A 14,537-nucleotide genomic window follows, 5' to 3' on the forward strand; every position below is an offset into this window, starting at 1 on the left:
AGACAACTTCTGCATTGAATTAAAGGGAATCCAATGGAAGAACAACAGTCGACCAATTAACACAGCATCTGGACTTTGTAACTAACATTTCGGAATCGAAGATTCTCTCCGCTTTTGTACCAAACTCGATAACACAGAACCTGCAGAAATTCTTCCAACCGTCTTCCTTCTTTTTACTCCCTATTTTCGAACTCTTCTTAAGAGAGTAGAGAACATTTCCAAGCTAAAATAACCGCAAATGGTTGTTATGTTGTTATGATGAGATTTTCTCATCGGGAAATAATCTCAGTTGATTAGACCCCGACAGGAAGTCAGTGACGACAAGCGCGAGCTAGTTTCCGATTGGCAAACCACTTGACAATAACTGACAGTTGATGAAATCGGACTACATCGAAAGTGGTGGACGTAATGCGAAAAGCCTGGTTCTTGTAGCAGGCGTTCCTTCCCCTTCTTCCTCGCTTTTTTGCCTCCCTTCCTCTTCCCCGTTTATGCCTGCAAAGCAGGCTATCCGCCTACGGCAAATGAAAACTTTCGGTGGTGTTAACCCTTTAATTTCAGTCTTAAGTTCAAACTGTTATTTCCTCTTACTGACTGCAATCAGTTATTTTAATGTCACTTGTGAGAATTCGGTAGTTCATCAAGACAATATCACTTAGTTGATGATTTTCTTTCTTCTCGCCTCCTGATTATGTTGGTATTGAAAAAAGAAAAGAGCTTTTGACCACTACTTTAAGAGACCTCTCCAGTGTTTGATAGCGCTCAGTTATAACGATCATCTTTAAGGGAGAACATCGCTCCTAATATTATCTCTATACATTTAATTTACAGAGCCTAGCTTGACATTAATGGTGTGGTTACTTATACATGGCAGTAAGGTTCGCTAGGATGATCGCAATTATTATAACTGCCGTTCACTGAAGGTTTAAATTCTGTTCCTGCGGAGCAGTTTTCATGTTGAACAGCTTTGCCATCATTGTAACACCGATAGAAACGAAAACAACTGTTTGGGTCTTTAAACCAGAAATCACCACTTTCCAGGGGACACTGGAAGACACCTACAAAAGATACAAAGACACAAATGGTCAGCTTTTAAGTTGTAACTGGCTGGAAAATTACTAAGGTATATCGTAGCTGTTACACAGAAAACCAGGCTTCGAAAACTTGGAACCTCCACTAAAACTTAACCAAGATTACAATAAATACAGAAACTCAAAATTGCAAAGTTCTGAACATGCAAATAACGCGCTGTGCGAGCTATTACCAATTCAGATTATAGAGCACATTCTGCTCCTTTATTCTCCAAGTTAGGAATTTTAGACATTTATCAAATCAACACGTTTCAAATAGCTAAATTTATGTGCTATTATCATAATAACCTGTTGCCTCCATTGATTTTCACCTTGTTTTTTACAAGACAGTCAAATTCATGGCTATAGCACCAGAACAGCCAATAATTGTCGCGTGCATCATTGCCGGACTAATCTAAAAGAATTCACAATTCTTTACCAAGGTCCAAAGATCTGGAATTCCCTTCCTGTTACAATCACTTCATTGTCAAGTTTTCCCAATTTTAAGAAAAAACTGCAAGAGTTTTTAGTAAAATAATTACTGAACTGGTAAAGCCGCACACTGTTGCACTATTTATGTAACCGTATTGTTACGTACGAGGTGGCCTCAACTAAAAGCCTGATGGTTTCTAGAGGTCACCTCGCCTCACATTAAAATATTTATAAATACTGTACATTATGTAAAAAGGCAAAATAAACGGAATGAATGAATGAATGAATGAATGAGAGTCACCCTCTCCTTGACGCTCGAGTATCATTATTTCAGGGTGCTTTGCGTAGCTCCACTTGGTTGGTTTTACATGTACTGAAGTAGATTAATCAGTGTTACAGCATCACCACGAAGATACATTTTATCTGGACAACAAGACTATCTTTCTCTAGGTGGTCATTTCTTATAAATGAATATATAAATATGTCTTTCCGGACATATAATTATAAAACAGAATGCATACTTACTTCCATCACTCGTCGCTACAACAATAGGATCACTGGCAGGTCCATTTCCTTTGCCATTGGAGGCCAGCACAGTGATGGTGTAGTTTGTGTTCTTTGTGAGATGTGTCAGGTCTGCAAAACGTGTTGAAGGACTTGATACATCTTTCTGTTGTTGTCCTGAAGAAGTGCCTGAATGGTACCTAATGATATAACCCATGATATCGCCATTTCGGAAACTTTGTGGCACCTCATCCCACTTGACGCCGATGCTGTACATAGTTCTGGTAACTGCTCTAACAAACTTAGGAGGGGCACTGGGTCCTGTCGGAAATTAACATCACAACGAAGCTCCGGCGGCCCGCAGGCCACCAAGCGGAGCCCCATACTTATATAGGAAAGAAAAGGAAACCTATGAATTGATTTTTCCATGGTTATCATGGCTAGCGTTATTGCTCGTGGGCGCTTGCGCACGATGACGACGGCGGAGTTGCCCAAGATAGCGCTGGCCGTACTCCAGCTAACAGGTTGACAGAGACATGCAACCTCGGTTTATAGCGTCCTTCTTTTATATTAGAGATTCATGTTCTGGCCAATTGACACCTGTCCAAACAAGGTATCTACTGACCAGTGTCACGTGACTATATCGCAGGCTCAAGTTTTGAGCTCATCGAGGTCGCGTGAGTTTTTTTTTTGAAGTTGACTGCTTACTAAGTGCTGGTTTTCGATTGGATCGCCGGTTCATGTCAGATTAACTTGTTGTAAACAGGGCAGGATTGTTCGGAAGCCGCTTAACGCTAACCCAGGATTAAAAGTTAACCGAATAATAAATTTTTCTTTGTATACAAATGTTTTTCACTGCTTTTGTTTTGTGTATTTTGAGATTATTCACACTCAAAACAGAAGGCCAAACAATATACAGAAAACGTCACCACAAAGTTACAAAACTCAGATCAAAATTCTCGCTTCTCCTGGGTTAGCTTCATCGGGCTCTGAACAGCCCGGCCCAGGAGTTTTTGAATTACAGACAACAATTTGGTAATATAGTTTGCATCTAATTGTATATATTTCTGAGTTAAGCAAAACGTTACATAAGATTAAGTTAAGATCCACTGACCTTTACTTCTGAATTTTCCCTTTTTCATCGACATTTATCTATCACATTCATTTATCTGTCACATCACCTTGTTCTAAAGCTTATGGTAAACTCAGTTTTCACGGAAACCTTACCGTCACAAGAATGAACATTGCATTCTCCAGTCTCTTGCGTGTTTCCTTCACAGGATGCTGTGGAACAAGTACGAGTCCTTTTCCTGATACCTCCTCCACAAGTCACAGAGCACTCGTCCCAGGCCCCGTAATGTGACCAACTGCCTTGAACTGGTCCTTGGGTATTCCCTGCTAAGTAATTCCAGCAAATTTAAATTATTTAAATTTGAATAAGTGAAGTCTTAATTTCCGCCAGATTCAACAGACGTGACTCTTTACAGTCAAATCCTGTATGAAAGCATTTAGATTAGTACAATTTAAAATTTACACAAGGCGCCGATGATCAAGAAAAAGTGGTGAAGAATTCAAAATGACCTTGAAGAAGAAATCGATTCCCTGCAAAGTTCTCAAATAAATCGATATTTTTCAATTGCTAGATTTTTATGGGAGTATAAATAGACATCAGAATGAATTGATAAAAGTTTTACCTGATAATTGCTGCGTCTTGGATTTGTTTTCAGCCCAAGTACAGATGGTCTTGTCCTACATTAAGTTGAGCGGAATGATAAAAAGTTCTTAATACTACAACTGCTTCTCAGCAATCGTTTTAAAATGAACAACTGTTCAGCCAGTATTATACAATATAACAGAATTAAGCTAGAATCTGCCACAAGGGTAAGGTCCACATGAAAATGTTAAATTCTCAGGTATCAGCATAATTTTTCTCAGAGTACTCAGTAATAAACACTCCTTATTTTTACATATGTATATCACAATGTTCATATATTTTCCAATGCAAGCCTCCTGGGAGCTGGGAAAAATGCAAAATAAGAGAGATCACCAAATGAGTTTTTTTTTATTCCACTAAACAGCAAGTTCCGGCAGAGAAAAACAAAGGCTCGACGTGGCCACCTAAATGCCCATTCGTCACTTATCTATCAAAGCCTTAACAACGAACAACCAATACAGGTGTTTTCACTCCAGTTATCGATAAAATATGTTTCATTTTATCTCAGAATATCCTGCTAAAACATAATTTTAACAAGTCATGATTTTGAAAATATTCAGATTGCAGGGTAAGATTCCACGGAGTGATATGAAGTGCACAGGATAAATCTGCATTTCGCGCTTGACCACGTTTCTCAGCTAAGAAAATTTTGGCTAGTTGTCAGGTATCAGTTGAACTTCATTAAACCTCCCGTTTTATCACAGAATCAGCCCTCGTTTAATAATCTCCTGCCATTTACAAACTCCAGTATTTTTGACACCTTATACCGACAAATACGTAAAAGTTGAATAGTAAGTGGACCAAATTATAGAGTAACAGTGTTTCAAAAAGTCCGTCTTGTTGGACTAGAACTACTGTGTCTGAAGAAGAGCAATAAAACTGTCCAAAATGTCGCGTTTTAAGAGCACTTCAACCTCAGATAAGTCCAGTGTCGAACAAGATTTACTTTAGATAAATATTGTAACTGGTAACATTTGTTCTTAACGAAAACAGCTGTAACGGATTAGAACTGCAAACGTACCTTGCTTTCTCTCATCTGCTGAAAAACAAAACCCTTCGCGTAAATAAGAGAGCTGTGTCTGTCGCAAACTTCACAGTCATTCAATTCACACAGACCGTTGGCGCTTGCTGATCTGTTGTAGTTGTAGGAAATGCATCTTGGTTCATCATGACAGGCCTGAATACAGTTGAACCAGTCACTGGCAAATAACTGTTGAAAAACATGGCCGACCAAGACATGATTGTTTTCTGAGATCGGTTGAAATGCCAGTATATTTGGTTGTTTTAAAAACTGTAGAAGTAAACCAAGATAAGTGAATTTCTTAAACATTATCAAGCACGTGCAAGGAATACTTGCAATATCGCACAATGTTTTTCTTTTTTTGGAAATAAACACAACTGATACGACCGACAATTCTGAGTGATGGATGAGAAGATGGATTTGCTACGAATTTGCTCTTTATATATTAGTCCAGTGTTGACTTAAGCAACCTAATAAGACAAGTTAATAGGTCGGCGCTGACTCTGTTTGACTTTTATTTTGGAGAATGCATCCACCTGCCTCCTGCTTTGGTGATAATCACTTTAACAATCCTTGCTTGACACAACTAGTCCTACTTTTTAGTGAGGAAAAATACAATTATCAAAGAAAATTATTTAGTGAATTTATTCGCAAGCAAACGGACGCTGCTTGAAGGTCTCTTTTTAAATTAAGACATGAACTGGCGTAGTTCAGTACTGCTAAAAGGCAGGTAGTATATTAACGTCGATGGACAAAAGCAAAGAAAAATATAGACGATAAAATAACAGAGAGAAAATCACTTACCGAAACAGTAGAGTTTGCTTGAAAGTTAGAAATTTTTAACGTACGCTTGTGTACAATCTTCCCCTTATCAGAAGGTAATACGAATCTTAGGGCTACATGAAAGTAGAGACAAATGTTATGAAGCAACCATTTCACCATACATAAGAAAGCTTAGCAAAATGATTCCTATAATTCCATCTTCATTGATATCGTGCTTCCGACACGTATTGACGGTTTCTTTAAGGAGATATCTTTCGCTTATATTCTCAATTTGGAGCTCACAACACCGGGCTCAAATATGAATTCTCGGGCACGAACATTAATTTTTAGCAAGTGAACAACAACAGAGGCAACTATAGAAGAAGTCTGATTTCAAGACATTACAGGTGTACTTTGAAGTAGCTTGGACCGGGAGCTTGTTCTCCATTTTGTCCATTTTGTCCATTTTTTCCAGAAGAACAACACAGATTAGATATCTCTTATCACTTATCGCTTATCGCTCTTCTGGAATCCCCAAGATAAAAGGAAACTAAAAAAAAAAAAAAAAAAAAAAAAAAGATGGGGACGAGGGGGGAGGGGGGGGGGGGGGTCGTCAGGGTCGAAACTGACAAAATCAACTACTCCACCAAGTGCGTGGCCCTGAACAGAAAATTGTCTTTTAATGGACAAATCAAGTTAGATGAACGCATACTAAAACCAGGAGCAAAACACCTTAACAGCAACGCATCACTGACCACGAACAGCTAACAACTGAAAGACCGACCCCTGTTTGAAGAAAATTATACCGCTATCTAATATTCAGAGTATATTTGACTAACTGGGGAGTTGATAGGAAAATTGATGCAAAGGAGCCTAAAAGTACTGCTAAAGAAGTTGAAAACTGCTCATGGCATTAGTAATTTGGTTAGGGATTGATGCGTTATTATCGCTTAAAAATACGTCTTAACCTTTGTTAATTTTAACTTTTTCCCACATAGTCCTAAATTGTAGAAAAAAAAGATTTGCATCATCAAATAAATCGCGGCACTTACCGGTCGTTGGGGTCGGCTGTTGAGAAGTTGCTGCATGGTTGAGAAGGAGCCTGGAAAGCATCGGGAAGAGGAGGAGGAGGAGGTACCTGCCGTTATGCAAACCGGAGATATAACCAAAACAGTGAACTGGAAATCTTATTTTATGAAAGTTCACCGGCTAATTTTGAAATTTCTGAATTGCTTTTTTGCTGCAAAGTTGCAGTACGTTCAAGTACGTTCAAGTGTAATATTATATACAGACGATAATAAAGGTCTTAACTACTGCGAAACTAATATGACAAATGTAAGTAATGTTCAGTAAACAGTGATGTGAAGACGACGTCAGCAAGGAAGGTCTACCTCCGAGAGATTTTATCCAAATGGCTTCCGGCAAGCCTTTAAACTACCACTCTGGGTTATGGCTGCTTTTGAGCTATATTATTTTGAGCAAGAAATGCTCCAAACTCTGAAATGATAGCAAGATAGTGATATAGATAACCATTCGGAAAAAATAGATTTTGCTGACCTTGTGAAGGATGCCAAATCAGATGCAGGTTTTTCTCCTTCCCGCCAATTTCGAGTCGGACGGAATGACGTCACATAAACGCAGCCTGGCCGCCTAGAGAGTTTTAAAATGGTGGCCTCCGAAGTTGCTTCTTTCGGGACAAATTTTTTCAGGATATATAGCGGACACTTCAGAGGCTGAAACTTCGGTGAGTGGAAAAGCTGAATGTTTACTTGCTATAGGCGAAGAAAGACAAAAAAGTAAGCTTTTTGGAGTGACCTTCTCCTTTAAGCAGTTGTGAAATCAAAGCCTGAAAAAAATTCAGGCCTGAACGGGATTCCAACCCATGACCCCTGCAGTGATACGGGTGCAGTGCTCTACCAATCGAGCTATCAAGCCAACTGGGAGCTGGTCACTTTGTGAGTTCGTAATACACTCTACTTTCATATATTCACCACAGGGGACCTGAGCGCTTTATGAGCAGTAAAGATAAATGAACTGTTGTTTACTTTTGAGTCGTTTAGAAGGGATTTGAATGAAGCGAAGGCGGTTTCCATTTCCGCATATTATCTCGTCTGCCGCTTTGTAATGAATGAGTTGCCAATAATCGGATACCCGTGATTGCGCGAAGAACTCTGAGATCGTCAGGGGGCAAACATTGCTAGTCGCTAGAAGGAAATGTGTGGCGAAAAGTTGTTTCGAGGTACAAGAAAACGATTTTTGAGAGAGATCAACGCTTTTTAACCGTCGTTTTTATCGCGAATGGATTTGGGTAATGTTGATATGTGGAGTATGTAAGTTTTTGTTTGAATAACCGTGAAATATGCGACAAAATCTACCGATAAACTCCGTTGCTTGCGTGAGGTTTATTGTGAAATTTACATCGCGTAATGGTCTGAAAATATCACAAAATCAATTAGGTATAAATCGAGAGGAAATAACCCAGTAAAGCCTTTTAAGTTGTGTACAGGCTACTTTTGGCGTACTTGAAAGCTCAGTCATACAAATAATACTGGAAATAAGCCCGGTGGAGATCATTGTACTGTCTGGGGTTGATTTAATGACAAATGAGTCCGCGCGACTCATGCTGTGTGGCTACTGTGTTGCTCGAAGACTTTGTTTTGCTTTTACAAGCACGTATTTCAGTGATTTTCCTTTTCTATAACAGATCAAGGGTGGCTCCTTGAATATATCGCTGAGCATTTGTCTTTAAAAGTGCCATTTGTGCGTAATTATGCTTTCCAAAGTTTGGTATTGACGGTTGAGTGAAATTGCCCCACACAAACGGCAGGTATATTTTGCAGGCTGCAGGTTGCAGGTTGCAGGTTAAAAATTTTAAAATTATGACTGGAAAACCGCTGGCACTTAAAAGAAACCTACCGGTAGCAGACTTATGGCGACTGTTAGATGACGCTGTTTACAATCGCTCAGTAAGGAGGCTTCCACTTAAGTGCCAAACCGGCTGATCGAAGCGATGGGAGGAAGGTATATTCCTATGATTTTATGCAATGAATTATTGTTTTTAAAAAAACATCTGAAATATCAACTGAAATATCTGCTGAATTTGGTTTCTTTCCTGTGAGTACCAAAATGAAAGCACACTGGGCTTGTTCTCGTATATTCCGTCGGTTAAAATCTTATATTATTTCATTTCTTTATTTATTGCTTTATTTGCTTCATTTGTGATGGCAATCTTCTGTTGTTGAGAGAAGACCCGAGCCAAATCTGGAATCGATGGAAACATCTGTGGAGCGGCCATCCAGATGGCTTTGAAGAGTTCCCACTGGTCTAAGCGTGTCGATCGATAAGTACTTATTGTGAATCGGATGGAGCGCGGATCGATCGTGTTTTCACTATCTGAAAGAGGCGAACTACTTTATGTAAGAACCCCTTACGAGTATATAGGTTCTTAATTATTTTTAGTGCAGCGGTTTTCCAGTTATAATTAAATTTCAACCTGCAACCTGCAACCTGCCACCTGCAAAATATACCTGCCGCGACGCAAAAGGTAATAGCTCCTTCTGCAATTGTCGATTCCTGTTTTAGAGCTTCTTTTCTGTCTTTGTATTTAACTTCTCGGAGGGTCTTTTCCACCATTTGTTCTGGGTAGCCTCTCGAGATCAGGCGTGTATTGAAATTTTCAATATCCTCTTCAATGTATTTCAGAATCAACCTCACTCAAGCAAAATGGAGTTTATCGGTGAATTTTATCACTTATTTCACGGTTGTTCAAACAAAAAATTACATTTTCTACGTATCAAAAATTGCCAAAATCCATTCGCAATAAAACAACGGCGAAAAAGCGTTGATCTCTCCCCAAAACCATGTTTTTGGGCGTCGAAACAACTTTTCGCCATACATTTTCTTCTAGCGACTTGCAATGTTTGCCCCCTGACGATCCCAGAATTCTTTGCGCAAACACGGGTATCCGATTGCTGGCAACTCATTCATTATGACGCTCCGATTACGTCTCAAGTTTCGAGTAACGTCGTTAACCATTAACTCTCATAGGGGGAGAAATTCTCAGGTTTCATAACGGCCGTGCGTCAAAGGAGAAAAGAGACGAAAGACTATAATTTTTTTAAAATCTATGTTTAAAGCAAAACTGTAAACTTTTTGGATTTTAACTAATTTTAATGAATTTTAAACTTGTACATTTTCTGTACATTTAGTTAGCTATTTTAATGATTAGGCTGTTTTTAAATTAAGTAATTAATTAATTATATTTTTTTTAGGGCCCCACTGAAAACCGCCGTGGCGAGTTGGGTTCCCTCGTTAAATATAATTATTATTACTATTATTATTACTAATATTATTATTACTAACATTATTATTGTTATTATTATTATTATTATTGTTATTACTATAAATGGCAGTAGGGTTTTGTAAGATAATCACAACGACCGCCGTGCACTGAATGTTTAAATTCTGTGCCTGCGGGGCAGTTTCCATGAAAAACAGATTGGCCATTGTTACACCGATAGTAACGAAAACAACTGTTCGGGTCGAGCCAGAAATCACCATTTCCCAAGGGACACTGGAAGGCACCTAGAAAAGATACAAAAATACAAAAGTTCAGCGTGTAAGTTGTAACTGGTTAAAGACTCCTTATGGAAGCTGCCACGCTAAAATCCCCGGTTTCGGGCGAATCGATTTACCGTACCTTAATCCATCATTCTACTGGAAGGCGCGGTGACTTCATGGTTAGTGCGTTGGTTTCCGGATCGAGCGGTCCGGGTTCGAGCCCTGGCCGGGGACATTGTGTTGTGTTCTTGGGCAAGACACTTTACTCTCACAGTGCCTCTCTCCACCCAGGTGTATAAATGGGTACCGGCGAATTTAATGCTGGGGGTAACCCTGCGATGGACTAGCATCCCATCCAGGGGGAAGGAGAAATACTCCCAGTCGCTCATGCCACAGAAACCGGGATAAGCTCCGGCCTGGTGGGCCACTTGGCTCGTATGCAGACTCTCTTCCTCATCCATCACTCTAAGTTATTGTTATTTTAATTCTTACATTTTAGCGCTTGTATTTACATATTTTATCGTTGGACATTCTCACGCCGTAATTTGTACTTATCTATGCATATTTCATTCGCGTTTTCTACAACTTGAAAATGATCTCAGAGAGATCGAAACGTCGTTTTTTATCGCTAGTTTTTATTCTGAAATATACTCTTATTGATGATAAAAATGAGCAAATCAGCGCGCGAGAATTGCACAGTTATTGTAAAATTACATAAGGAACTCGCGATTCTAGGCATACGGATAAACGTAACGGATATAAGGAAGTCAGGCTTTCTTTGACGATCCAAACGTTGTATTAGAACGCCTTGTATAATTCCTCTCAACTTGGTCTTTCAAACGGTCGGTTTTTAACAAGTGTATTGGCCAGTCAGTTTCAGCGCAATCATTAAGACTTGTTGCACCCGGAAAACAAAATCACCTTTCTCAAGGTGCGTATTTCTTGTAATCCCGTCAATTATTTCAGCTGTGCTACTTTTCTTCTCGGATATACTTTTCAAATTACAAAACAGGAGGAATACTTACTTCCATCACTTGTCGCTACAACAATAGGATCACTGGCAGGTCCAGGTCCCTCGTTGTTAGAGGCCAGAACTGTAATGGTGTAGCTTGTATTCTTTGAAAGATGAATGAGGTTTGCAAAACGTGTGGGAGCATGTAAAACCATTTTTTGGTGTGGTTCTGAAGACGTGTCGGAATGGTAACTGATGGTATAACTCGTGATACCGCCATTTCGATGGTCCTGTGGCACTCCATCCCACTTGACACCGATGCTGTGCATAGTTCTGTTAACTGCTCTAAGAGAGTTAGGAGGGGCACTGGGTCCTGTGGGAAGTAAACATAATATTTAACCGGCCGCGCCATTGGAAGGTACACTGTTTTTCGTATTACTGATAATCATTCTTTAAAACTTTGTATTAACCAACCAAAACCATGTAGGGCCGCATAAATTGCAACAAATCTTAAACGCCAGTTAACAATGGCTCTTTTGAAAAGAAAGTTCCGCTTGAACTAATCGGCTACCAAGCGTTCTTTTTTTTTGACGAAGCCCGTTCGACGAACTGAAAAGAACGCCTGATCGCAGATTACGCTTGAATCAGTAAAAAGTGATGGTATTTGAAAGGAAACCTTCTGACTGCCATTTAAAATTAGTCATTGCAAACGGAAATAAAGCGATGATTCTGTTCGTATTACTTTGAGTTTACACCACATTAGCGGCTGTTTGCTACGATTTAAAATTGTTAGAAGACTCTCCGATGTTTTACACCACAGACGAAATCTGTAGAAGTCGGTTTTTTGTCGTTTGCACCTACTTGCATATAATTCTTAATAAAGCGAACCTGAATTTTTCCGTTTTCGTTAAGACACTTTTTCAATTATCTATCACAACACCTTGTTCTAAACGTTTATGGTAAACTCAGTTTTCAAGGGAATCCTACCGTCACAAGAATGAACATTGCATTCTCCAGTCTCTTGCGTGTTTCCTTCACAGGATGCTGCGGAACAAATACGAGTCCTCTTCCTGATACCTCCTCCACAAGTCGCAGAGCACTCGCCCCAGGTGTCATAATATGACCAACTGCGTTGAACTGGTTCTTGGATATTTCCTCCAAAGCAATTCCAGCAAATTTGAAATCGGTAAATACTAAAATTGTTCGTATACCGTAAAATTCCACGTTAAAGTCCTCTGATTATAAGGCCCATCTAATGAATAAGTGCGTTCCTTTTGCGTTTTATAAATACAAATCTAATAGCTCTAAATGTAATCGTATGTTAGCTTTAATTCGTTTCTCAGATAGGTTTTATCTCGTCGTTCCGTTTTTTTTATTTCGCTTATATGCCCCCCGGATATAAGCCCCCCTGTTTATAAGCCCCCCCAAAACCCCTTATGAAAGTTATATAAGCAGAGGTCTTTAACGTGGGATTTTACGGTACCGCTTAATTAGATATCTAAACCCCTATATCAAATAAAATATTATCAAAAGCTGATAATATAAAAAAATTTACCGTGCCGTGTTTTAATCATAAGCCCCTAAAGCTGTAATTAAAGGTGTTTTTAGAAGGTCATACTGTTGCTATTGTAACCTATTGTGTCACGAAAATGATAACAACGTGTTCACCAACGATTGGGCAGTTTTTTTGATACCATGATTGCAGCATCAAGTGATAAAGAGTGGTTATAACGACCCATCAAAATTTAAGTGTTGGAAACTGTTTTGAGCCACCTTAAAAAGAGTATCTTGCTTGCTTATTTTCGTGATTCGGGAAAACGAAATTTTTATATCCGTGATCCGTGATCCCCAATTTTTTCCGTTAGTAAACCGTGCCAGAGACTCCCCTGTAACGTGACGACCCTCTAAACTGAATTATGAACGCGGATCAACAGGACTAGACTGTTATGGGATTATAAATAGGCATTAGAGTGAATTTAGAAAACGTTTACCTGATGATTGCTCTCATTTCCCAATATTGTAAAATGAAACGGAAGTTAAGCTCGAATGCAACAAGAACGAGTGAGGGTAAAGTCCTCATACTTGTAAATGTTCAATTATCAGGCATCCGCATAATTTTTCTCAGAGTACTCGGTAATAAATACTCCTTATTTCTACGAACAATAAGCACGACATATGTATGCCATAATCTTCATGATATTTTCATGAACCAGCGTGGCCACCCAAATGCCCATTCGTCAATCATCCATCAAAGCCTTAACAACGTACAATCAACACAGGTGTATTCACTCCAGTTACCGATAAAGTGTGTTTCGTTTTTTACCCACAATATCCTGTAAAAACATAATTATAACAAGTCATGGTTTTGAGAATGTTCAGTTTGCAGGACATTAGATCAGTTTCACTACGTTATATGACTTCAAGAGTAAAAAATTGGCATTTCTCGCATGTCGTCATTTCCCAGTTGACAGTTGTAAAATTTTCACCAGTTGTCAGGTATCAGTTGCATCTCATTGAGTCCTCCGTTTTATAACAGAATTCCTCGTTTAATATTTCATATTCACAACTCCAATTTGTCACACGGGAAAAACGTGAAATTGGAGTTGAATAATAAGTTGGATAAAACATACAGTACCTTAAGATATAATTTGAATCTACGAGATAAAAATTTTTAAGGAGAGGTTATTTTAAACTTTTATCAAGAAAACATTATAACTACTAGCAATTTTACTTAACTATACAGCTGTAACGGATTAACACAGCGAAGGTACCTTGCTTTCCCTTATCTGCTGAAAAACAAAACCCTGCGAGTATATAAGGGAGCTGTGTCTGTCGCACAAGCTTTCAAGTCCACAGTCATTCAGTTCACACAGACCATTGGCGCCCGCTGATCTCTCGTAGTTGTACGAGATGCATCTTGGTTCATCATGACAGGCCTGAATACAGTTGAACCAGTCTCTGCCGAATAACTGTTGAAAAACATGGTCGACCAAAACATGGTTGGGTTCCGTGATCGGTTGAAATGCCAGTATATTTGGTTGTTTTGAAAATTGTAGAAGTAAACCAAGATAAACGAAGCCCTTGAACATTATCAAGCACCGTGCAAAGAATACGTGTGATATCCTGCGATGTTTTTCTCTTTTTGGAAATGAACACAGCTGACACGGTAATTGTGAGTAATGGACGAAAAAATGGATTTGCTACGAATTAGCTCTTTATATATTTGTCCAGTGTTGACTTTGGCAACTCACTAAAACGCAATTTAATAGCAACGATTTCAGTGATGTCACCATTGTTATTAATATGCCAACAAGAGAGCTATTGGTCGGTTAAAGAGAGAATTCTTTTGTTTAACATTTAAAAAAAAATATCTTCAATCTAGGTCCATATTGACTCTCTGTTTCACTTGAATTTTACAGAATGCATCCACCTGCCTGCCGCACGCGTTTTGTTGATTATCACTTTAACAATCCTTGCTTGACATAACGTGTCCTATGTTTTAGTGACGAGACATACGTTTATTAA

The 14,537-nt window shown here is 38.9% G+C and overlaps 1 protein-coding gene across 1 annotated transcript in view; it reads right to left on the reverse strand.

Moving 5' to 3' along the window:
- The window catches only part of LOC145501717 (uncharacterized), a 28,854-nt gene extending 14,747 nt beyond the window's left edge, over positions 1-14,107 (reverse strand). The window contains exons 1-9 of the mRNA XM_081481126.1: positions 13,771-14,107; positions 13,648-13,666; positions 12,000-12,205; positions 11,086-11,385; positions 5,543-5,634; positions 4,739-5,161; positions 3,698-3,752; positions 3,231-3,401; positions 2,044-2,324 (exon numbers count right to left, since the gene is read on the reverse strand). Of these exons, the coding sequence (XP_081337252.1) occupies positions 2,044-2,324; positions 3,231-3,401; positions 3,698-3,752; positions 4,739-5,161; positions 5,543-5,634; positions 11,086-11,385; positions 12,000-12,205; positions 13,648-13,666; positions 13,771-14,101 (1,878 nt within the window). The 5' untranslated portion in view covers positions 14,102-14,107. The remainder of the gene's footprint in view (positions 1-2,043; positions 2,325-3,230; positions 3,402-3,697; positions 3,753-4,738; positions 5,162-5,542; positions 5,635-11,085; positions 11,386-11,999; positions 12,206-13,647; positions 13,667-13,770) is intronic.
- Between the last annotated feature and the right edge of the window lie 430 nt (positions 14,108-14,537).

This window comes from Orbicella franksi, chromosome 10, assembly GCF_964199315.1.
Source record: "Orbicella franksi chromosome 10, jaOrbFran1.1, whole genome shotgun sequence".
NCBI classification, from domain to species: domain Eukaryota; kingdom Metazoa; phylum Cnidaria; class Anthozoa; order Scleractinia; family Merulinidae; genus Orbicella; species Orbicella franksi.